We start from the raw sequence: 25211 nt of genomic DNA on the forward strand, positions 1-25211 counted from the left end.
CCAGCTGAACTTCACCTTCTCAGGGACTTTGCTTCAAAAATTGTTTACGTCTCAAGACTAGCAGAGACCGGGCACAATCCACCTTCTGTAGTTGTACCAGGCTCCTTTGTAGTAGGCCTTAACTTTTGACTTTACCCCAGTCTCGTGAGATCAGATTCCTGGGGCTAGCACTTTGTTTTTTTAGGCGCTTTTTAATACTTTAAAACTTAGAAAACTTGGCACTCTAGCTATACTGATTGGATTCAGTTTGCTTTGGTGTTATTTTGTCTATTACATTTTACTCTATGTTTCTAAATTAGTGTGGGAGTTTTTCAAATGTTGTGTTTTTACTTTTACTGTTTGTGTGTTGTATAAATACTGTACACAGGACCTCTAAGTTAAGCCTGCCAGCTTTAATGTCACGTTACTAGAGAGTTAATCAAAGGCTAATTTATTGTGTTATGTTACTCACCCTTACAGGGATTGTGGTTTTTGATTGAATAGGGGTTTCACCCGCTCAATCAATATTTCTCACACATGCTGTTCTGGAAGTCCAGATTTGGGCTCATTTGAAGCTTCAAGCTCAGCCAGTGATCCCGGCTGACCCGTCCCACTTTATCCTTCCTTGTTCATGGACAACAAGAAAGGCTAGTGGCCTTCTCATAGATTAGTAGGTGTGGCAATTTTTTCATCTGGTTGTCCTCTCTGCAAGATGCAAGGGCCATTTGTGGGCAATCTACCAGATTTAGAGTCTCTGTTACCAGTGGGGTGAATAACTGACCAGAATTCCACCGTGCAATTCTATCCAAGTCAAATGGTCCTTTGAATACAAGGAGCATTTAATCTTGCAAGGCATGGCTAGTTTTTGCTTTCAGTCATGCATGGTACAAGCAAATGGACATGGTGCCCTGGGAGACCAGGTGGGTGATCATTTGACCCTTCAGTCCCAGCCAGAGCTCCAAGACATCAGATACATTCAGTCAAATTTCCTTTTTGTTACACACTGTGCTTAGACTTCAAGAAAGTCTAGCTCTTTCTTCCACACTAATAAGGAGAAGATAAGAGTAACCTTCTTTTCATCTGTTTGCTCTCTAGTATGGTCCAAGGACTCTGGCCACCTTTTACAAGCAACCAGAAGCTCAGTATCTGCTTTTGGCTGGGTGGAAATCTCTGACCGGACCCTGAGTCACAGCTCCAGCAGGCCATGGGGTGCTGGCTCCGGTGCTTGGGCTTCATTTGCTGGCCTGTTCCAGCACAAAGTACCCAGAACAGGGTTCCACAGGGCCCCAATGGCTCCCTATTTAGTGGGGTGGAAAGCTCTAACTGGGCCCTTGTCTGAGCTCTGTTGGGTCTTCCATGTGTGTCGGACTAGAACCCAGGTCCTGGCCGGGTTTTACCGTTTAGCCTGCGGCATCTCCCCGTATAATGCTGGTCCTTTTCAAGCGCAAGCAGAAACTCCTCAAAATGTTGGGAATACCCAGAGGGCTGTGCTGCCCTGGAGGACCTGTTGAGGGCTTATTTGAATCCTCAAACCCAGCCCAAATATTTTCAGTCACTAGATATGGATGAAATAAAATAAAGGCTTGTGGCCTTCCACTGGAGTAGTAGGGAGAGGGTGCCTCGGACCAATTTATCTTCCAATCATTCGAATGCACTATGATTACCCTGACTGACCTGCCTGGGGCTCCTTGGGAAGTCTGTCCAGGGCACCTTCCAGCCCTTTGATCTGCTCTTCCATGAGCATACCATCCAGTAGAGAAAGCACAGAATTGAAGCAGACATCTTGGGCAGTGCGGCATGCTTGGGGATGGTCTACCAGATTGCGGGTACTTGGTCTGTTTAGGTATGGACTTCAAGGCCAGCCTTGGCTGTTGTTTCACACAAAGAGCTTCTACGCTACCTGGGATTGTCCTATATGTGGGTCTCCCTTTTGTGGAGCTACTCTCAGAGGTCTCCTAGCTTAGCAAAGCAAAAGACAAGCAGCCTGGTACATTGCACCTCTAGTTATCTGTGCAGAGTCGATGAGGTCAGGAGGTGTCAGCTGCAGATACCACTTAGGGGTCCAGGCCCCATATGGCACCTGTTACCCAACTTTACCCAGGGCATTTCTAGAGCCACTCAGAATAACTTATCAACGGCGACCCCACTATCCATGCTGCTATTCAGGCCAGAACTCCTCGGTCTTTCTCAGGGTACGGACTAGCCTGTGTGACCGATCTGTCCACTTAGTCCCAGTGGGCAGACAGGTCACGTATGCTCTCGAAGGGTGAGAAGGCTAGTCTGGAATGGACACTTTTCCACCAGCAGGCATAGCTAACTGGTAGATCCTGCCAGAAGCATATGCTTCTCTCAAAGATTAACCCATGTGAATGTAAGCACACAAGGCCGGGACAGTGAAATTGCTAATTGCCCATTACATCAATTATTTGATTGCTCCATCTGTTTCTTGGCGAACTGGAAGTTCCAGAGCTAAGTCATGCAGTTGAGCGCTGATCCCTCAGGATCAGTGTTCCCTCGAAGCCGCGCGCCTGGGCGCCCGCGCACCTCCGTGCCCCGGAGTGCGCACTGCTGTATCTGTGGCGCGCAAACATCCCCAAGAGCATTCGCGCCGCCGCTGCATTTAGCAACTGCTCCCTCTTGCTAAATGTCTTTTGTTTACTAGAGTGCGGCTGTGGGGTTCATTGCGTGCTTTTGATTAAATATTTGTGTTAATTGCAGAGCCCGTCACGAGCTAGCTGAGATTAACACGAATGCTTTAAACAAAAGCACAAATCTGCCCGCAGCCACGCTTTAGAAAACAAAAGAAATGCTGCACCAAACACAGCTTGTGCTTTTAGAATCACTTAAAAGCACACGCTGTGTTTGTAAGCTTGCTGCATTTCTTCTCTAAATAGACCGTGATATATGTAGGCATGGTGGAGGGAGCTGCTCATGCCATCAAGTTCCTGCCTCTGCCTCACATCAGTCATAGGAGAAGAAATGACTGCTACGGGCATTACTGGCCTGTTCTTTTCATACTTTCACTCCTAAAATAGGGTGGTGAGGTAATCGGTACTCCAGGTCTGCAATACTGATTTAGAAAAATATGTCCTCTGCACCTTGTCTTGAAGGTCTGTGCCTCACAAGGTCTTTTGTAAGGGATCTAAAGGCGGCACGTGAAGCTGCTTAAGGGTATGAACCAAGGAATAATGAGATGTATTTGGTGGCAATTAATTATAATAAAAGAAACCTGAGAGTTTTGCATAGTAATGAAAATCTCCAACACTTATTCGGGTCTGTTACAGGCTTGACGAAACTACCAGAAACAATGTGTTGCAATCTCTTGGTGTGTGGGGAACCTGCCAATGTGGGTCAGAACGGAAAGATGTGCAATGATCGGTCTGACCTTTCAAAGCTTGAGAAACTTCAACATCCCCTATGCACAGTTAGGCACTGTAATACTGGAAACCATGCAACAGTGTTTTCCTCACGAAAACCACAGATGCCATGAAAGCACAGCAATTTGCCCAGTGGCTGCAGCAGAGCCGCAGGAAGGCCTCTTCACTCACAGGAAAGACTTCAATGAAATAGTATGGCATGGCCTGGAGCACAACATGAATTGAAAACAATCGTACTCTTTCTTGGTTGGTCGGCGTACCACCTTCACATCTTTTTATTTGTTTCCTATCTTATGGAATTTCGGGCTTACAACTGTGTTTCTCGCGAAACCTGACTATCTGCGGTAGTTCAGACTTGCCTCTTCATCTACCCCTACAGTCAAAAATGCATTCAAACTGCAGACAAGGACAACAGGAAAGTTACTAGGTAAGCTGAAGTTACCTTTTAAAGGCACACTCCAGAAGACAGACAGTCTATGGCCCCAGAAGTCGAAAGTTGAAGCTGTTACGCCATTCATACGGATGCCCTATTTCTCTTTCCAGCATGCACAGGGGTTGATATTAACATGCAAATGGGTATTTTGACCAGGCTCTTGAAAAGAGGGACAAATCGTCCTTTTGGTGCCATTCAGTGATTCTCACCAAAAAAGCCAAAGTTCCAGCAAGGTCTCAGTATTTTCTCCTTATGTGTCTAATGGGGAGACAAACCTGCCAACCTGAGCAAAAATCTCACTGTGTGAGGGGGAGGAGCCTCGTGCTGAGGAGTACCTCAGAGGCAATTTTGCCCCCACCCTGTCCCCAAGCCCCGTCCTCCAAAAACTTTACAAAATGCTTGCTGAGGCTGGTGCCAATGTCTGTGGTGTTTTCACACCCCTTAAAAGATGTCAGCACTTCAAAGACTCAGAAAGCAAGCAGGAAATCCACTATTTACAGTAGTTTTCGTCTCTTTTACCCTGCCACCATGTGATATCAGCTCCCTACTTGGTGACCATGTGATGGGAGCTGATATTGTGTGTCACATGGTGGCGCCGTGTGAGAGGAAGTGGCGAAGCGGCACTAGGGCCAGAGCTGCAGACTTTGGAAGCCGGTAACTTAGGCCCATATTAATAAAGCCTTTGCATTGTCCTTGAGTCACGCAAGGCAACACAAGGACAACGTGAATGCTTCAGTAATATTTACAAAGCTACACGAGGCCTGATTTGCATGGCCTTGTGTAACTTTGTGAATAAATCTAACTCAAGGCAGCTGCTTACACTGCGTTACTTTGCATTTAAACTTGGGCGGCGTTCCAGGAGTGCTGCATGGGAATTCCAATGCAGAAAAATAAACTTCCCTCGTGGCCACTATGCTTTGTATTTATGACATCATTCTCAGTTATTCAGAAAGGAATGTCCTTCAAAATATGACAAAGACTTATTTCAAACAACTTTATGTGATTTATTAAAAAGATTTCTTTTTTATATCAAAAACTTTTTCTTTTTTTAAAGATAAACATACTTCATTATAAATTCATTGATAAGCACATTTTTAGTAGTAAAAACACTTCAATCTATTGTATATAAATTTTACATGAAATACACATACGATACCCAGTAACACACACACCTACGCATTTAACCAAGCTCACATACTAAACAAACATTCTCATTCATCCCAAACAGTCTCTTTTCTTCTGTGATTTAAGGAAACACAGGTATTCTTTTGTGGTTCCACGCCAGGTCGATGCGCATTTCGGTGGGCTTGTACCACCTTCCTCAGGACCTCAACAGAGAAAAGTTTGTGTGGGCACAGGGTATCAAGTTATCACTGTAGCGATGCACGTAAACGTGTTGAATTGTCGAGTGATTATTCAGAACAATTGTCAGTCCTATAAGGAAAGACTTTCGAGTCAGGGCTTGTTATGCTCTTGAGTTCCCTTCTCTTTATTTCGAATCGTCCTAGATCAAATCTTAGACGGATATATCTTGTTCACACTGAGAGACTTTTCTTTTTTTGTTTCTTTTGGTTCCTTCAGTAGGTTTATAATTCACCAATAGTACTGTATATAGATCAAAATCCTTTTCAAATGGTCGTTAGCTTTCTCTTGCGCTCCTCAGTCGTGATCTATATACAGTACTATTGGTGAATTATAAACCTACTGAAGTAACCAAAAGAAACAAAAAAATCTTTATTTCTCCACATTATTTCCTCTTTCAATGTGTGTTGCATTCTGCAGCACACATATAGTAAGAGTAAAATGCCCCAAGGATTGTTTGTGTGCTGGAAGGTGTACCTTAATACACAAAAACAATCCTGCCTGTAATGCAGGCACGGTTACACTGTGGTGAAAGACACTAGGTTGCACACATAGTGCCAATATTGGCAACACTTCTCAGTTCTCGTACAGTAAAATACATAAATAAACCACATGACACCTTGTTAGTGGAGAAAATTGCTGCAGGTTTTTTTGCATCACAAATATGCCAACATGGTGGGTTATCGTATGGGTGATCCAAGGGCAGGCCAGCCCCTCTACGCCGCCTGATGAGCCAAATTACACCGTGGCAGGCGCCAATCGGTGGTTACCAATTTTGGGAGGGGCCACCCCTCCCATCATTGGACCGCCAGTCCATGCCCTTACTCACACCCCCAAAAGGGGGACAGAGCGTTCCCGGCAGCCACCGGTTGCTCAAGCTAACAACCTCCCGTAGGACTAATGGGGCGCCGGCGCTCTTCCACGTTGTGCATGCAAATGCAGGGGGGTACCATAGGTACCCCCCATATGCCTCCCCACCCCCTCCCAACATCCTAGGGGCCCGCTACGGGCCCCCAACTGTGAAAACCGCATGCCTTTCCGTGGCGGCGTTGACAGCTTCCCACTGCCATCATAATATGGATGGTGGTGTCTAGTACACCGCCACCATATAATGCCCCTTTTCCGCGCGGTCACCTGTGTAACCGGTGGAAAACCGGCGGACGGGCTTTACATCCGCCAGGTTCCCCCATGCCATACTAATATGGTGGGGGGAAATGGGTGGCAGTCGAGGTAGGATGTAGAGCGGATCGCCACCACCATGCGGCCGGTGGCGATCCGCCCTACATCCTAATAGTCCCCAAAGTGTTTTGAAGTATATAAACGATTATTGGGCACGGCAGGGGCTGAGAAGTGACTGTTTTGTCAACAATCTCCGTCCAGGCTGATGCAGGGGCTTAGGAAGGAATGGGCCCAGAAGGCTGTAAAACTATAACATTCTGCGCAAGAGGTTCAGGTAATGTGACTTCTCCGCTGGGGGGTGCGAAAAGAAAAAGCAAAGCTATCACCCGCCGGTGTGTCCAATCTTCGAAGCATGTGTGTGCTTCTGGTCACCAAAAGGGTGGTGTGATTGTGGGAAAACAGCAGACAAGTCCCGCTCCATGGATCACCCTCGTGATGGCTGATACTCCCAGAGTAGACTCATAGGAAGGCTGATTGGGGCACGGCTAATTGATCTGTTAAATTCTGGCCTACCTGCTCAGCACTGTTCATGAATATTATATCTCTGACGCATAGCATTTTAAATTTGAAGGCACAGTTGCATGCTCTCATATGTTAGACAATTTTAGCATGCTGGTGGTGCCTCATTGGCAGTGTACCTCAATTGCATTATTGTCAGAGGGGCGCTAGAATACATGACTAATGCATTTTAATGCGGACACTAGCATTAAAATGCGTTAGTCGAAAGCCTGATGTGGCCCTACCCTAACCCAGCCCTGAAACTGTGAAAAGTAACATTTTAATAACGTTATCATAATTTAATTTTTCTTGCTCAAAGAGAGCATTTGTTAAAGTTTCCCCGTTAATCGCAGCGCCCATCATGAACTGAAATTAACATGAAAACTTGAACAAATGCACACAATCACCCCGTAGCCCAGTTAAATTAAGAAAGGAAATGCAGCAACATAGCTGCTAACGTTTCAAATTGCTATGTGGGACGGTTCCAAACCTGCCTTAACACCGTTCACGTGGATCTGTATGTGAGGAAATGCACTGACTTTTCACTTTTTTAAGCAACACACGCGCACCTGGTTACTGGCGCACATGGCCTTGGTTGCAGCGCACATAGACCGTACACTGCCGCACACAGAGGAAATAAATTAGAGGGAATATTGCTCAGGATGTGTGCATTTTCTAGACCAAAACCAATCTAGACTTGACTGGCCACGTTGGTGACTCAAGATAACCCCAGCCTAATCACACACACCTATAAAGTAGATGACACATTTGGATGTCCGCCCTATCAACTTTCAGTGGTACTTCCTGTGATTACTATAATGACCACAAGTAACATGGAATCAGCGCTTGATTCTAGAGATGGAGAAGCAGCTACCATATCCAAGGAAGGTGGTAAGCATGCATGTTACCCACTCCCATAGCCCATAGCCCCGAGTCAGAGCTATATTAGGACTTTGGCCCAGGATCTAGGTGCCATGCACCATACATTGACCTTCCAACCCACTGAGCACACAGGTTTTTAGTCCCAGGGTAGCTTCCCATCCTTGAGCAAGGCAAGAAGGTCTGACTAGGCCCTATGATGAAAAGCACAGCAGGCTCAGGTTTTTTTCCCCGGGCTGAATTCGTTAGTCTGCCGTGCCTGAAAAAGCCCGGAATAGGGCACTGCTGGGCCTGGAAATCTTCCCTGTCTCTGTCATGATGGACAGCTCTTACTGAGGATCAAGTAGCGGCACTGGTTAGCATGATGTGTGGGTCCCATGACCAGGGTTTTATGCACCAGCCAGAGCCCCTTCACTGCACAGGTCAGGGTGCTGCCTGACTAAGGACTAGTTATTTGCTCCTCTGGGCTGATCAGTGCAAGAAGGCCAAGTGAGAGATACCTTCCCATACCAGTGTAGAGTCTTGATGCCCCTTCTCCTCCTCCCCCACCTGCATTTGCATAGTTTAAAGACATCCACGTTTTGAGGCTTGTAAGTATCAAAATAATGTTTTGGTAAAACCTCACTAGTGACATGCCGTTCTCAAGGCAGATCAAGCCAATTGACAAGTATGGGTGTGCTAACTCTGAGTCCTGCCCATGAACCACATGTTATTCTTGTATGTATAAAAAGTATATGGTATTTCTAAACCGCAAAACAAGTCAAAAGGCAGTGTAATGCTGTAAAAGGACAAAGTCCAGTTTGAAATCAATGAGTAATAGAAGAGGAAGCTGAGTTGTGGACAGTTAATGCATCATGATGTAGTGTTCTTTAAAGAGGTGAGTCTTTGTCTCTTTCCTAAACTGGAACATCACTGGGGTGTACTGATGAAAAAGGTGATGTCCTTCCAGATCCCAGGTGCATAGATTAAAAAGTTATATTTTCTTTTCTTTTTTATTCTTCTTAGTGTGCAATTTAATAGTATCCTGACTGCAAGTGTGGAACCACTATAGTTGGTGAAATTGCCTGCAAGATATGCACGGGTGCTGATTTTCATGGCTTTGTAAATGATGCAGTTGATTATGAAGATGGTGTGGGTCGCAAAGGGAGCCAATGGAGTGCATCACAATAGGGGTGATGTGATCATATTTCTTCAGGCCCTGGATGAAATGTGTTGCAGCGTGCAGGATGCCCTTAAAGGTGGGGCAGCGTGGAGCTTGGCAGGCCATGGATAGGGCACTACCACCATCCATATGCAATATTACAAGGGCTTGACCATAGTTTTGATGTTTCTTAATAGAAGAAATGATTTGATTTTCTTTAGAAGAGAAAAATGATATGACAGGATTTTTTCCAATTGTGTTTTTTTAGAGTGAGGCTGGTGTCTAAGGAGAATCAGAGTGATTTGGAATTCTGTGACAGTTGGGATTTGAAGCTGTCAAGGTTCATGTCTTTGAGCCATGTTTATACTGCGTCTTGTTTGTTGTTATTGGGAAATATTAGGAACTTTGCGTTGGTTGGATTGAGCTTTACGTAGGCACTGGCCATCCAGGCCTGGATGATGTTCAGGAAGTATTTGATTTACAACAAGGGGTGGTGAGGGACAGAGTCTCTGAATTAAGCAGAATACTCTCACCCAGTCAAGAGATCAGGGCTAGATCCAACACCGTTTTTTAGCTCATTGCACCATCCCAGTTTCAGAACCTGGCTGTATGCAAATTAGTCTGTTCCTGTCCCAGTGCATGATGGGAACAGGGCAAACCAAACTACAAAAGCCAATTCTTACACTGGGAAGGAAACAAGCTTCCGGGGACCGGTTTCTGGCATTACAGCCGTCTTCGGCCCGGCTTGCTTGAATCCTGATGGTGCAATGAGCAAGGGACTCATGTCTGAGTATACCCTTCCACGCTTAGGGTGGACAAAATTATTTACAACAAGGGGTGGTGAGGGACAGAGTCTCTGAATTAAGCAGAATACTCTCACCCAGTCAAGAGATCAGGGCTAGATCCAACACCGTTTTTTAGCTCATTGCACCATCCCAGTTTCAGAACCTGGCTGTATGCAAATTAGTCTGTTCCTGTCCCAGTGCATGATGGGAACAGGGCAAACCAAACTACAAAAGCCAATTCTTACACTGGGAAGGAAACAAGCTTCCGGGGACCGGTTTCTGGCATTACAGCCGTCTTCGGCCCGGCTTGCTTGAATCCTGATGGTGCAATGAGCAAGGGACTCATGTCTGAGTATACCCTTCCACGCTTAGGGTGGACAAAATTATTTACAACAAGGGGTGGTGAGGGACAGAGTCTCTGAATTAAGCAGAATACTCTCACCCAGTCAAGAGATCAGGGCTAGATCCAACACCGTTTTTTAGCTCATTGCACCATCCCAGTTTCAGAACCTGGCTGTATGCAAATTAGTCTGTTCCTGTCCCAGTGCATGATGGGAACAGGGCAAACCAAACTACAAAAGCCAATTCTTACACTGGGAAGGAAACAAGCTTCCGGAGACCGGTTTCTGGCATTACAGCCGTCTTCGGCCCGGCTTGCTTGAATCCTGATGGTGCAATGAGCAAGGGACTCATGTCTGAGTATACCCTTCCACGCTTAGGGTGGACAAAATTATTTACAACAAGGGGTGGTGAGGGACAGAGTCTCTGAATTAAGCAGAATACTCTCACCCAGTCAAGAGATCAGGGCTAGATCCAACACCGTTTTTTAGCTCATTGCACCATCCAAGTTTCAGAACCTGGCTGTATGCAAATTAGTCTGTTCCTGTCCCAGTGCATGATGGGAACAGGGCAAACCAAACTACAAAAGCCAATTCTTACACTGGGAAGGAAACAAGCTTCCGGGGACCGGTTTCTGGCATTACAGCCGTCTTCGGCCCGGCTTGCTTGAATCCTGATGGTGCAATGAGCAAGGGACTCATGTCTGAGTATACCCTTCCACGCTTAGGGTGGACAAAATTATTTACAACAAGGGGTGGTGAGGGACAGAGTCTCTGAATTAAGCAGAATACTCTCACCCAGTCAAGAGATCAGGGCTAGATCCAATGATGCACTGGGCCAGGGACAGACTAATTTGCATACAGCCAGGTTCTGAAACTGGGATGGTGCAATGAGCTAAAAAACGGTGTTGGATCTAGCCCTGATCTCTTGACTGGGTGAGAGTACTCTGCTTAATTCAGAGACTCTGTCCATCACCACCCCTTGTTGTAAACAATTTTGTCCACCCTAAGCGTGGAAGGGTATACTCAGATGTGAGTCCCTTGCTCATTGCACCATCAGGATTCAAGCAAGCCGGGCCGAAGACGGCTGGAATGCCAGAAACCGGTCCCCGGAAGCTTGTTTCCTTCCCAGTGTAAGAATTGGCTTTTGTAGTCTGGTCTGCCCTGTTCCCATGATGCACTGGGCCAGGGACAGACTAATTTGCATACAGCCAGGTTCTGAAACTGAGATGGTGCAATGAGCTAAAAAACGGTGTTGGATCTAGCCCTGATCTCTTGACTGGGTGAGAGTACTCTGCTTAATTCAGAGACTCTGTCCATCACCACCCCTTGTTGTAAACAATTTTGTCCACCCTAAGCGTGGAAGGGTATACTCAGATGTGAGTCCCTTGCTCATTGCACCATCAGGATTCAAGCAAGCCGGGCCGAAGACGGCTGGAATGCCAGAAACCGGTCCCCGGAAGCTTGTTTCCTTCCCAGTGTAAGAATTGGCTTTTGTAGTCTGGTCTGCCCTGTTCCCATGATGCACTGGGCCAGGGACAGACTAATTTGCATACAGCCAGGTTCTGAAACTGGGATGGTGCAATGAGTTAAAAAACGGTGTTGGATCTAGCCCTGATCTCTTGACTGGGTGAGAGTACTCTGCTTAATTCAGAGACTCTGTCCATCACCACCCCTTGTTGTAAACAATTTTGTCCACCCTAAGCGTGGAAGGGTATACTCAGATGTGAGTCCCTTGCTCATTGCACCATCAGGATTCAAGCAAGCCGGGCCGAAGACGGTTGGAATGCCAGAAACCGGTCCCCGGAAGCTTGTTTCCTTCCCAGTGTAAGAATTGGCTTTTGTAGTCTGGTCTGCCCTGTTCCCATGATGCACTGGGCCAGGGACAGACTAATTTGCATACAGCCAGGTTCTGAAACTGGGATGGTGCAATGAGCTAAAAAACGGTGTTGGATCTAGCCCTGATCTCTTGACTGGGTGAGAGTACTCTGCTTAATTCAGAGACTCTGTCCATCACCACCCCTTGTTGTAAACAATTTTGTCCACCCTAAGCGTGGAAGGGTATACTCAGATGTGAGTCCCTTGCTCATTGCACCATCAGGATTCAAGCAAGCCGGGCCGAAGACGGCTGGAATGCCAGAAACCGGTCCCCGGAAGCTTGTTTCCTTCCCAGTGTAAGAATTGGCTTTTGTAGTCTGGTCTGCCCTGTTCCCATGATGCACTGGGCCAGGGACAGACTAATTTGCATACAGCCAGGTTCTGAAACTGGGATGGTGCAATGAGCTAAAAAACGGTGTTGGATCTAGCCCTGATCTCTTGACTGGGTGAGAGAACTCTGCTTAATTCAGAGACTCTGTCCATCACCACCCCTTGTTGTAAACACAGGAAGTATTTGAGGCATCAGTTGTCTGAAACAGAGAAAACTTTCAAGTAGAGTTGTATATCCTCAGCATATTGGTGAATCGCGATGCTGTTATCTGTGATTAGAGTTCCAAGTGGTTCCATGTAAAGGTTGAAGATGACAGGAGACAGTATGGAACCCTACGGGACTCCATAGGTGAAGGAATCTTTTGTGACCAAGAAGTGCTCATGTGAATAAACTAGTGTCCGGTGGAAAGGTAGGAAGAGAACCAGTGATGGGCATTGCCGGTGAGTCGCATTCATGACTCATAGGTGTGTAAAGGATAGAATGGTCGACTGTGTCAAGAGAAGCAGAGAGGTCCAGGAATTTCAGGAGGCATGGGCCATCTTAATCTGTGGTCAAGAGAGCATTGGCTATGATGTGTAAGGTGGCATTCTCAATTCTGCAGCATGATTTCAAGCCAGACTGGTAGTTGTGCAGGAGATAGTATTGATGTGATCCTGGAGTTAAACAAAGACTGCTTTTTCAATGATCCTGAATGATAGGTGAGTGATGGGCAAGTAGTTGGTGAGGTCATCAGGGTCTGGTGTAGGTTTCTTTAGGAGTGGAAAGATATGACCAGCCCAGAGACCTTCTGTAAAGATGCCTTGAGTGAAGAAGGCATTGATAATGGTAAGTAGGGGTAACAGAGCATCACCAGAGAGAGCATTGATGAAGGAAGATTGTATGACATCAAAGTCAAAATAAATGGATTTAAGGGAGTTTATTATGCCAGGCAGATGTGGAAGGGATATGGCTTTGAGGGCAGGAAGTAGTGTTGTAAGAAAAGAACCAGGTTTAGTATCACATATGCACTCTATGATCTTCTGTATTTTTCTCAGAAAAATAGTTGGATACCACTGCATTTTTCTGGGAAGTAAGAAATAGGTTGGTCCAGCAGGGGGTTGATGTAATGCTTTATTGTTCTGAACAGTGTATAGATTCTGTTGGCTTCCTTGATCGTGATGGTATAGTACTCTGCTTTGGCTAATGTGATGAGTTGTTTGCGTGATGTGCAGAGGGACTTCTATATCAAAAGGTCCGCTGGAGTTTTGTTTTTCATCCATTTTCTTTCGTGTCTGCATATGGATAATTTATTATCCGCAAGATGTTTAAAACACCATGGTGCTGAAGGCTTCGACTTGCACTTGCCTGTTGTAATTGAGACATGGACCTACACAAAGCTTTCTAAAAGATTTCTAAAATTGTTTTAGAGGATGTTTGCATTGGACGTGGAGTTGATTGGGTGAAAGAGGAGTTCAGGCATTATTGTAGTATCTTCTTGTTATGGTTATATTGTTCCCTGTTTCCTAGCTGCTAAGCCAGTGTGGGTGTTCTGTATGGCATGTTGGTGTGACGGACATTTGTGGAATGCTTGGGTGCCTGGTGTGAGTGTTGACAGTTGGAAGATGGGCTAGGCAGCAGGCAAGTTGCTCCTGGTGGGGCTGCTACCACTGATGTCAAGTGCTTGATAAATAACTTACAAAGACACTACTTGGCTACGTCTACTTCAACACATCTACGCATGAAACCTCACCACTACATTTTGGCAACGATCTGGAGGAAAACTCATGATGTACAGCTGGTTTCAATGCAGATTAAATATCACATGATAAAGAAGTCCTTAAAGCTTAAGAAACATACAGAAACGACAGCACAAGCACATATCGAGGAAGAAGATGTTCATAAATGAATAGGCTGCGCTAGTACATTTCCAGGAGGATATGGTTCAAAAGAGACAAGACATACTGCGCAAAGTAGTTTTGGAAAAAAGTTTGACATGTCTTCTATGTAGAAAGAAACTACCACAGACAGCTCAAGTACATTTCCAGGTGGTATTTTTACAGAACAAGCAGCTGAGTTCTAGAGAACTGCACTCCCAAGGCTAGTCACAAGATTAGAGATCTATATTGCCCACCTCAAATGATCTGCTGCTTGTAGATCACAAAAAGAAGTATTGAAGCTGTTTGGATGAGAGGCAACATACGAATAAAAATTCACATATACATATTCAATCAGACGACATTAGTCTTGTGACGTTATTGGTCTTTTTATTTCCGGATGTTATTGGTAGGCAAAGAATGAGACCAGCCAACGCGTTTTGCTCAAGACATGGGCTTCTTCAGGGCTGATCAGAGTGTGAGACACTCTTGTGCTGGTGATAAGGCGCGCTCTGGACACGGTGACTTTACGTCGTCGCTAACTCTGCGACTTAAGGTCCTCTTCCTTTCTTCAAGACTTATTCTCCACCACGAGAGTGTCTCACACTCTGATCAACCCTGAAGAAGCCCATGTCTTGGACGAAATGCGTTGGCTGGTCTCATCCTTTGCGTACCAATAACATCTGGAAATAAAAAGACCAATAACGGTACAAGACTAATGTCGTCTGATTGAATATGTATATGTACTTTTTATTCGTATGTTGCCTCTCATCCAAACAGCTTCAATACATTTCCAGGTGGAAGTGTTCACAAATGGTACAAGATCCACAAGAAACAAGCAATATGTGCATCACAAGAAACTAAAGAGATTGGAGTAGCATGCCTCGCAGCCCCACCAGTGTTCCTCACATAGGACAGCCTCTGCCCAGGCATGCTTTGCTCACAAACATCACTATTGTTGGACTTCGAAGAAGCATCTACCATCCAGGGAAGTAGCCTGTGTTAACTCTGCCATCTTTAACATCTTTTGGGACAGGTTGTTTGTTCGCTACAACAAGTATGTGCAGCTACTTCTTCTCTACAGAAAGTCCATTTTTGCCTTTTGATTTGGCATTGGCAGCATTGGATTGCAGGTACTCATTACTTTTCAACATGGTGTCTTTTGAAAAAGTGCAGTGTTTTGTGTGGAGCATGGCTGCGGTTTGAGTTACATGGACATTCAGCTAAATTTAGCTGTGCCATGTGTGGAACATTTCGCAAGTTTTTAAGAATATTTATTTGTATTTTTTATTTCATGACTTTGTTGTCATCAGTATTTGTGACAGTAAAACCACTACACAGTGGATTCAAAGTGGGAGCACGAGTTACCTTGCGCATTCGTACCTTCACTTTTGAGTCGCTCGGTCTTCTCCATGGCACCACTGTGACGTCTCTTCATCAGTTCTGCGAAGCAAGCTGCTTTGGGAAGCTTTGAAGCACGCTGCTACTGCTAGCCACCTGGCGCTGCCATAACAGACTGCCGCCATCTTGAGATTAGTGACAACACGCAGACTGAGGGGCTAGGAATGGTGGTCGCAAGTTTGGCTTGTTGTCTTGTGGTGAAATTCTGTTCTCCTTGTAGAGGAGGCACTGCAAGCTCTGGACGCCTTGCTATGTTTCCAGTTCCTGACTGTGGTGAGAAGTTGGCTGGAGTGTCAACCATCTTTTGCTTCTCAATTAAGATCTAATTTTCTGCTCTACTGGCAATTATCAATGTATGCAGGTCGAAGCAGTCAGCGTTTCCGTGCCTGGCATCTACAGTTTGCGTTATGAATCAGAATCTCATTTTTGGATTGTATGGTCCCTTACATGAGGGGTGGCAAGTTAGCTTATAATCCCTTCACCACCCACAGTGTTTGAATCATTTTTTTTAGTACATACCTGGGTGTGGTCCACCCATTGTGTTTGAATTCTGCGGGTGCAATACTCCCATATTTCTCTCCATAGTGTTAGAGTTCTAGGAGTCTGTTTCTACTGTGTTCCTCTTCACAGTGTTTCACGTGTATTGTCATGTGGTGTTATCTCACTATTTGTCAGTGAGCTTAATATTCTTTTAACTTTCCTTTTGTTTTATTATTAAAGGAGGAGGACGTGTGATTGTTCATTTGTATCTTTTCATTCTTCTTTCCTCCTTTGTTTAGTCCTTTTTCCCTCTCGTGATGTGGTTTTTACTATTCATCCCTGCGTTTTGGACTATTGAATTTATTTGTACATTGTTGTGTATAGTTGTTTTTCATTTTAGTTTGGCTTAAATAATTATAAGTTTTAAGGGGACAAGATAATGTAGTATCTTCTTGTTATTGTTATAATGTTCCCTGTTACCTGTTCCCTAGCTGCTCAGCCAGTGTGGGTGTTCTGCATGGGATGTTGGTGTGATGGACATTTGTGGAATGCTTGGGTGCCTGGTGTGAGTGTTGATAGTTGGAAGATGGGCTGAGAAGGAGGCAGGCTGCTCATGGTGGGGCTGATACCCGTGTGGTCATGTGCTTAATAAATAACTTACAAAGACACCATTCGGCTACCTCTACTTCCTCACCTCTACGCATGGAACCTCACCACTACAATTATGTTGTCTACGGAGAAGTTTATGAAGAATCTGAAAGGTTGGTTTTCTGTTTTTGTGTTAACCTTGGTTTGTTGGTAGTAGCTGAGCAGAGATATACGGATACCAATGTATCCTTATATTGATATTTAAACATTTTCACTAAGTTAAGCATGTCTTCTCTGTGGCATAGCTCTAAGGGTTTGTGCTCAGGGTTAAATTACTGAAGCCTTTGTTTGGACCTAAAAGTTCAACTTTTAATAGTGCACTTTTTCACTCTATGAGACCTACTAGAAGCTGAGTGGAGCAGTATTTAAATTACCAACTGCCACCTATGTTCAACTTGAGACCATTTAGGCCATTGGATTAGTCTCGAAACTTTTTAAAATGCTAGCTCATGCCTCACCATTGCCTTGTCTCCTTGAACATTCAATCAATCAATCAATCAAAACATTTATAGAGCGCGCTACTCACCCGTGAGGGTCTCAAGGTGCTGAAGGTAGGGGGTGGGGGTGCTGCTACTGCTCGAAAAGCCAGGTTTTGAGGTGTTTCCTGAAGGTGAGATGGTCCTGGGTCATTCGTAGGTGTGCAGGGAGGGAGTTCCACGTTTTGACTGCCAGGTAGGAGAACGATCTTCCTCCAGTGGTGGTTCTGCGGATCCGTGGGACGGTGGCGAGGGCGAGGCTGGCGGAGTGGAGTTGGCGGGTGGGAGTGTAGAATGAGAGGCGGTTGTTGAGGTATTCAGGGACCATGTCGTGGAGCGCTTTGTGTGCGTGGGTGAGGAGCCTGGACGTGATTCTCTTGTTGACGGGGAGCCAGTGCAGGCTTCTCAGGTGGGCGGATATGTGGCTGTGGCGAGGGATGTCGAGGATGAGTCGTGTGGAGGCGTTCTGTATGAGTTGTAGTCATTTCTGAAGTTTGGCGGTGGTTCCTGCATATAAGGCGTTTCGTAGTCCAGCCGGCTGGTGACGAGGGCCTGGGTGACGGTCTTTCTGGTTTCGATGGGGATCCACTTGAAGATTTTCCAGAGCATGCGCAGGGTGTTGAAGCAGGAGGACGAGGCGGCGTTGACTTGCTTGGTCATCGTGAGGGAGGAGTCCAGGATGAATCCCAGGTTGCGTGCGTGGTCCGTGGGTGTTGGTGCAGTGCCCAGCGCCGTGGGCCACCAGGATTCGTCCCAGGCAGATGGGGATTGTCCGAGGATGAGGACCTCCGTCTTGTCTGAGTTCAGCTTTAGGCAACTGAGCTTCAGTATTCTTCACCAGAATCATTCAAAGCATATACTCTACTATGACTGATGAATATTAAAATAAGGAGAATACAGAGAACCACAGCTTTTCAGAACAAAAAAACAGTTAAATAAATTCAAGAGGTGAAAATATATAGTACATATGTTTGCATGAGAATAAAAAGGAAATGCAAACAACTCCTGAAGGAAAGTACTCTTTAAAGGTGAAGGAGCCTCTTCCCCAAGTACCTCATTATTTCCTGCCCTGGAATAGATTTACTCATGCCTTTGTGAGTGGTAAATCTCTATCAGATTAAATCTGTCTATGTTCAGGTTGGAAACGGCCCGGAGAGGAGTCTGTGAATATCTACAAATGTGTCAGTTTGTGTATATCTACAAACCTCCTGGGCATTCCGATCCCAGGAGGCCTGCTAACCTCATGCAGATGGAAAATTACTCACACAGAGCACAGACGTTTTGGTGTGAATGCATCTTGTATGAGTGCAAAAACAACTTTTGCGAATTGTAAACAGTTTTTTGTGTGTAGACCTCAAACCTACTACTGCAAGCAACCTGGTAAATCGGGCCACCAAAGTTTTTTCTCTCTTGAACCGGTTTGTCTCAACAGGGAAATTTGAAGATTTTAAATATAAATTAACAAAAGAAAGAGAACTTAATGTGTGTTTCGTTAGGATGGTTTCCACTCCAAATCCAGATCCTCCAGGATTTTGCGATTTTGCGGTTTGCCGCAAAATCGGCACTTTTGTAAAAATGCCGCAATTTTTACGAAAGTGCCCGCGAAATCGGCACTTTTGTAAAAATGCAGCGAAATTGAAGGAATGCAGGGAAAAGGTTAAGGTTGTACACTTCTATGATAATTGTAATTCTTCACTTGCCTGCATGGATGTTACAATATTACAAGCAGTGAAAAATGTTTAGTATTTGTGTTTTCCTTTGTCAAGACCCAAGACCACCTTATGCATCATTCACAATCAAGATGCCTTGTTTTTTTGCATATGTGTCAACAGCACTGTGCGATCACTTCACTGTATATCGTTAATCACAGCAGATGTCTGCATTCGATGTGTGGTTTTAATTTTTTCCACTTACATATATTGATCCTTTTAGAATACTGTGCACACTGGGATGTCCTTATATTTCAAGTTTGGAATTGTATATCTTTCACCTACTCATTCCATCAGTCGCTGTGTATTTAAGAATCAGCAGTTTCCACATAAGCTTTTTCCAAAGCCTGTTCCGTAAAAGATAATTTTTTATTTATTCAGTGATCAGCATATTATACATTCCTTCCTGATTGGATAAGGCCAGAATGCCATAGGCACTCGGATTTGTTTCAGCCAGCACTGCTAAGACATGACTCATGCTAAATGTCAGCCCGTTATCTCCCAGCTGCTGCACCTTGATGTGCATGCTTTTGCCAGGTCTACCAGCTGATTGGGAATGCCACGTTAGCGGATCATTACCTGCTGATGAATATATGAGGATTTACCTCTCACCATGACGCAGCTTTAGTGTAACCCCGGGTTTGCTTGATCACCCCCAAACTGCCACCCGTTGTATGCAACTATTAATTAATGGCATAAATAGATTTCAGTTAAAAAGAAGCATTATATTTTAGCCCTTGAAAATAATTGAAGGCCCTGACTTTTGTAGGTAATTTAAAATCATTCACATTAATAGCAAATTTTAGGAAGTCAGCTTATTACAAAGAACGCTTTGGTCACAAGAGAGATCTTGGCTCAGTAGCTGATGAAGATTTCACTGCACTGTGAAAAGGCTGAATACACCAAGGCCCATGGAGGTAGCTCAGCTTGCAGTTGGTGATGGCGCTATGACTCAATGACATTGTGAATCAATGAGGTAGCCAGGATCCAAACTTGGCATTGGTACATGCTTTGTGAATCAATGAGGTAGTCAGACTCATTGCTTGGCAGTTGGTGATGGCAAATGACTCAGTGAGGTAGCCAGGCTCCTCGCTTGGCAGTTAATCAGACCCTCCAGGATTTTCCCCGATGTTCCAGACCTTATCTGCTCTGCTGTCAGTATCTGTGTACAGCCCACAGTAGCATCCGAGTACCTCAGTAGTGTTTTGTCATCCTGTGATTCTGGGCAAGTAACTTAATCTCCCTATGCCTATAAATAATGCATGTGTTTGTGTTGTAATTGTGTAGTGTGACTGGCACGCATGTGAAGCACTTCAATACCTTCGGGTCAAGTTGGAGCTATAATTTAAAAAACTACAGAAGAATGCACTAGGAGGTTAAAACTAAAAACAAAGTCATAACATAAGGAAAGACAAATAGATACCCACGTACTTGCTGATTTGTACAGAGTGAAACCAGAAAATCTGGATAAAATCGTGGCTTCCATGCTGAAATTGTGTGATCTTAGGCAAATATTTGATTTCACTAAAACCCTTTTGCTTCACTATCCCATTTTTGGACCCCTTTCTTTTCTCCTTGAGTTGCTGGCAGGCTGGTTAAACTGTTTACGTTGTTGTTTTGAGTGACTGTGGGGGTTTAGCCAGAAACCGTATTGGTGGCAGTTCGACAGCCCGCCAAATTGGCCCACAGAACCTGGTTTTGTGGTGGTATTTCCTTCAGTCAATACCCATTGGCCAAGATCCACACGCCTGTAAGGAAAGTAAAAGACCTGAGACACAGAAAGCCTGACGCCTGGTTTGTAGGTTCTGGAATGCCATTTCCTATGGGATGCTACCAGGCCATCTTTGATGAGCTTCTCAGAACCTATACTAAAGCAAATGGAGGATTTCATTTCCAAGGGATACCAGCCTTAGCCTGTGGGCTGTTTCCTCTGTTCCATATCCCAGGTTGCCTATTTCAAAGTGGAATACTCTGTGAAAACAGTTTCCATTGATTTAAGGCTGAAAATGAATGATAATGAGTAAAAGAAAGTGCCGCAAAAATGCTGCTAATTTGCCATATTTGTGCCACTAAATTTCCATATTTGTGCCGCTAAATTTCCATATTTGTGCAGCTAAATTTGCTTATCCATGCCGCTATATCCTGGGGGTCTGGAAATCACATTCTGAGCTGTGTTCCTCTGATTATTTTAATTTGCTTTTTGCCTTTAGGGTTTGCTTTCACTAATAACATTGAACGGTGGCAGAAGATACGTCGTTTTTCACTTACTACTTTAAGGAATTTTGGAATGGGGAAGAGAAGTATTGAGCAACGCATTCAAGAAGAAGCCAAGTGCATGTTGGATGAGATCATGGCAAATAAAGGTAAAGTATCTTTGGTTCCCTGGGTATACCCTTACTATATTGCAGGTGTTACAATGGATACATACAAAATTGCATCCATGTTATCATTCTATCACTTTGCAAAGTTAAGTAAAGGCAAGCATTATTGGTGAATACAATAATTAATACAATATAGTCATACAACTACAATCGCTTCTAGTCAAGCACCTAATCAATTCAAATAATGAAACGTGAAAAAGATACATGAATAACGTAATGACATAATTTACTTATTTTTAGTAAAAGCATCAACATAAGAAATCCCAGCCATGCACCATGACACTGCATTGTATTACCCACAAGTATTGACCTCAATTTAGAGTCAAACAACTACAATTGTTTTCAGTCAAGCGTCTAAAAAATAATTCAAACAAAGAAGCATGATGACAAAGATACCTGATTTACGTAATGACATAATTTACTTACTTTTAGGAAAAGCACCAACATATGAAATCCCAGCCATGCACTCTGCCACAGTTCTGTATTACTAACAAGTACTTGGTTACCAATGTTTGTGTTTTTCGACTAATTATTTATGAAGCAAAGAGAAGGTTTGCAAAAACCTGGCATTCACTGATGATTCCACACCACCACCATTGTGTAAATAAGAAGTACTCCAAGTCTGCCAGTAAACTAATGAGGCCATAATACTGGAAATAGAGAACAATATATAATCACACTGCACAAAATGCGCATTTCACTCCATGGTGAAAGCTGGGAATCAGAAACATTCAGAGATCTTCCTTTTGAACACTGGAAAATGAAAATAGAGAGAAGATATATCTCTTTAGTTTAATTAGTTAGCTAGTAAAAAGACAATGGGCCTGGTTCACAAAGGTAAGTTACACTTTTGAGTAAGTGTATTACTTTCGGTATTCTCAAACGGTTCACTGACAGAATATTTTTTTTTCTTGTTTTTTTTTATCCTCATTGGCCATTCTGCCACCCTTTCCAAACACGATGCCGCCCTAGGAATTTTTATCTCATTTACCAGCTATGGTAACAAAGGCTTGTGCAACACTACTATCAACGAGGGGACTCCTATCAAGCAAGAGACCCTCTTATCTAGAGCACCACTACCTTATCCACTTGTTTCCTATACAGAAACAATCGCCGGTGCGATAGGCCAAGGCCTTAATCATTGGATTAATATTTTTCAATAGCTGTTCTCAACCTAAATATTAAGCCCCTCACCCAAAATATAATATAAAAGGTGCCCAAAAACTCCGCCTTTTCTTGGTTTGATCCAAGGTGTCCAATTTAGCAGTAAGTCTCATGACACGTACCCAGTCCAAAATTGTGGGGGAAAGTGGGGAGACCCATAATTTGCATAGCTCCCTCCGAGCCAACAAGATACCATAAAAAACAAGCTTGGCTATATCATCGCTCCCCTTACTTTGCAAATCGTATCTTCCAGTTATTATCAGCTCACGGCTTACCTTAATCCTCTTGCCTGAAGCTTGTGCCAGGCAGTTCCTTACTTCCTAAGCAACCTATCTAGAGTGGTGAGACCACTCAACTTTTGCGCACTGTTGCACCTGGTCTATGGGTCAGACCAGAATCACCTTCATTTTTTTATGCTTTTCTACTTTCATGAACTATTCACAAAATTTTACATATAAGTCTCAACACTTCAAAATCAATGTTTGTTATTTAATTTGCAAAAATCATCAAAGATAATTTGTATCATTCAGCTATAGTATTGACAATAAATGACAATTTCACAACAGGACTACATAATCAAGCTTAGTAGTAAACAGTTGTAGTGGCCCTTGTAGTAGTAGCCCGATGCATTTCGAGTCCCTTGGGACTCTTCCTCAGGGGCCTGTGAATGGGAACCAATTTTTAAACATAAATATTTTTTGCAAACATTCAAGATTCCAAATTATCAGGCAATTGTAATGCGAAGACAACAACGTGCATTTAAAATTTCAGGCATATTATCAGAAAACATTTTTGAACGGATACTGAAATGTACCTTGCAAACAGTAAAGCCGCCACCACACCACTGTGTAAAAAACTAAACCAACCTCACGGTAACTCATACTCACATCTATAGTTAACACAGTCCGCCCTGCCTGTGAACAAAATAATTATTAATAACCCGCTCTAGCCAAAAGGAAGTATGACTATAGACCTTCTCAGTGGAAACCTTACCTCAGGTTCTGTTCACTACACGCTACCGCGTTACTCCCTTATTTGCCACAATACCAATTCGTATCTGCAAAGAAACATGAAGAACCGTGCTCAAAACCTCTCTCCACTCAAAATTTCCCTCCGCAATGAAGGCGCACATCGCCAAAGCTTCCTACCTGACTTATCGTGCTCGTGCTTCCAAATACTCCGCTCCTCTCCACAAACAGTCTGTGCCGCAAGATGTCCCGCAGTGTTTTTAAATACAAACTCTTTCCCAACATCACTATAGAAAGCGAAAACGGTCTACCTCAATGCGTCCTGACCTCTCGATTAACAACATAGAAGACAGACTACCGCAAACCTGCCGGCCCGCCATATTAAAGCTATCAAAGTTTAGTGCAAAGTGCTGGATTAAAAATGAAAATGTGTGAAAAAACGTGAAAGGAAAATAACAACACAACCGGGCTGGGGAAAATAAATAAAATAAATTAAACAAGTCAAGTCCAATCAGTACAAATTCCGTTCGTATACACAGGTGATCACACATGAAAAAATAATGCCTGCCAAACAACTCACTAGCATCTCAACAGGGTACAGTCACATATTTACAGAAAGCAAGTGTAATCAATTTTTTCATTTAGCCCTTTTGGTTCTTGTGTCCCAAGGAACCTAATCCAAAATATTTCTCTCTGAAGGAGTGATCTGGTGAGATCACCTCCTTCAAAGTTTTCTGTTCTCTCCAGAACTGAAAACTTCAGTTGGGAAATGTTGTGCCTATTTTCTAACCAATGTCTGGCTAGATTGCTTTTGACGTTGGCATTCCTGATGGTACTTTTATGTTCAGAAATTCTCGTTTTTATTTTCCTTTCTGTTTTTCCTATATATACTTTGCCACACGGGCATTTGATGTAGTAAATCACGTTTTTGGAGTTGCAATCACTGTCATGGTGCAGCTCTATGGTTTTTCCAGTCTGAGGATGATTTAAGGTGGTACCAATGATGGCATTGTGACAGTGCACACAATTTGCGCAACGTTTCATCCCTTTGTACGTCTGCTTTCTACTGATTGATGGGGTTTTCAGCAATTCCTTCAAGTTTTTTGATCTTTTATAAGCAAACATAGGCTTATGTGCAAAAATACCTCTAAAATCTGGTTCGTGCTGTAAAAGTTCCCAGTGTCTTGTAATGATATTCTTGATTTTTACCGAACTCGTAGAATATTTAGATACAAAAACTTGTCTCTCCAGGGTTTTTTTAGGTTTTTGCTCTAAGAGATTATCTCGGTTGAATAATTCAATCTTCTCCTTGGCTTTATTGAGTACTACTTCTGGGTAGCCTCTCTGGACATATTTCTGTTCTTGTAGGGTCAAATGTTTTCCCAGTGTGTCAGGTTCGGAACAAATGCGTTTTATTCTCATGTATTGCGATAATGGCAAATTGACTTTTAAATTCTGTGGGTGGAAACTCTGAAATAAAAGAGAATTATTCACGTCTGTTTCTTTCCGAAATACTTCAGTCTGTAACCTTCCTTGTTTTACTGATACTAGAACATCTAAAAATGCAATTTCATGATCGCTGATACTATGTGTGAATTTGATCTGATCCACATGAGTATTTAGACTTAGTATCTTCTGTTCCAATTTCTCTCTACTTCCAGACCAAAGTACGAAAATGTCATCGATAAATCGTTGGTACACTAAACTGTTTTCACACCATTCTTCGTCATAGTAGATAAAATCAGCTTCAAATTTTGCCATGTACGTGTTGGCGTACGCGGGAGCTCCCGAAAAACCCATACTTGTTCCATTCTGTTGCAAGTAGAACTTGGAATTCCACTGAAAATAACTGTGGTATAGGCAAAAATGCAACAGTTCTAGTATGAATGTCTTCTCTGCTCTAATATTCTCAAGTTCCAACAAAGCCCATTCTACGGCTTCAAGTCCTGCG

At 43.7% G+C, this 25211-nt stretch overlaps 1 protein-coding gene across 1 annotated transcript in view; it reads left to right on the plus strand.

Moving 5' to 3' along the window:
- LOC144781937 (cytochrome P450 2G1-like) overlaps positions 1-25211 on the plus strand; it is a 362329-nt gene that overhangs the window by 72477 nt on the left and 264641 nt on the right. Inside the window, exon 3 of the mRNA XM_078661023.1 lies at positions 20958-21110. Within this exon, the coding sequence (XP_078517149.1) occupies positions 20958-21110 (153 nt within the window). The remainder of the gene's footprint in view (positions 1-20957; positions 21111-25211) is intronic.

The sequence above is a fragment of the Lissotriton helveticus genome, chromosome 9, assembly GCF_964261635.1.
Source record: "Lissotriton helveticus chromosome 9, aLisHel1.1, whole genome shotgun sequence".
Taxonomy (NCBI): Eukaryota; Metazoa; Chordata; class Amphibia; order Caudata; family Salamandridae; genus Lissotriton; species Lissotriton helveticus.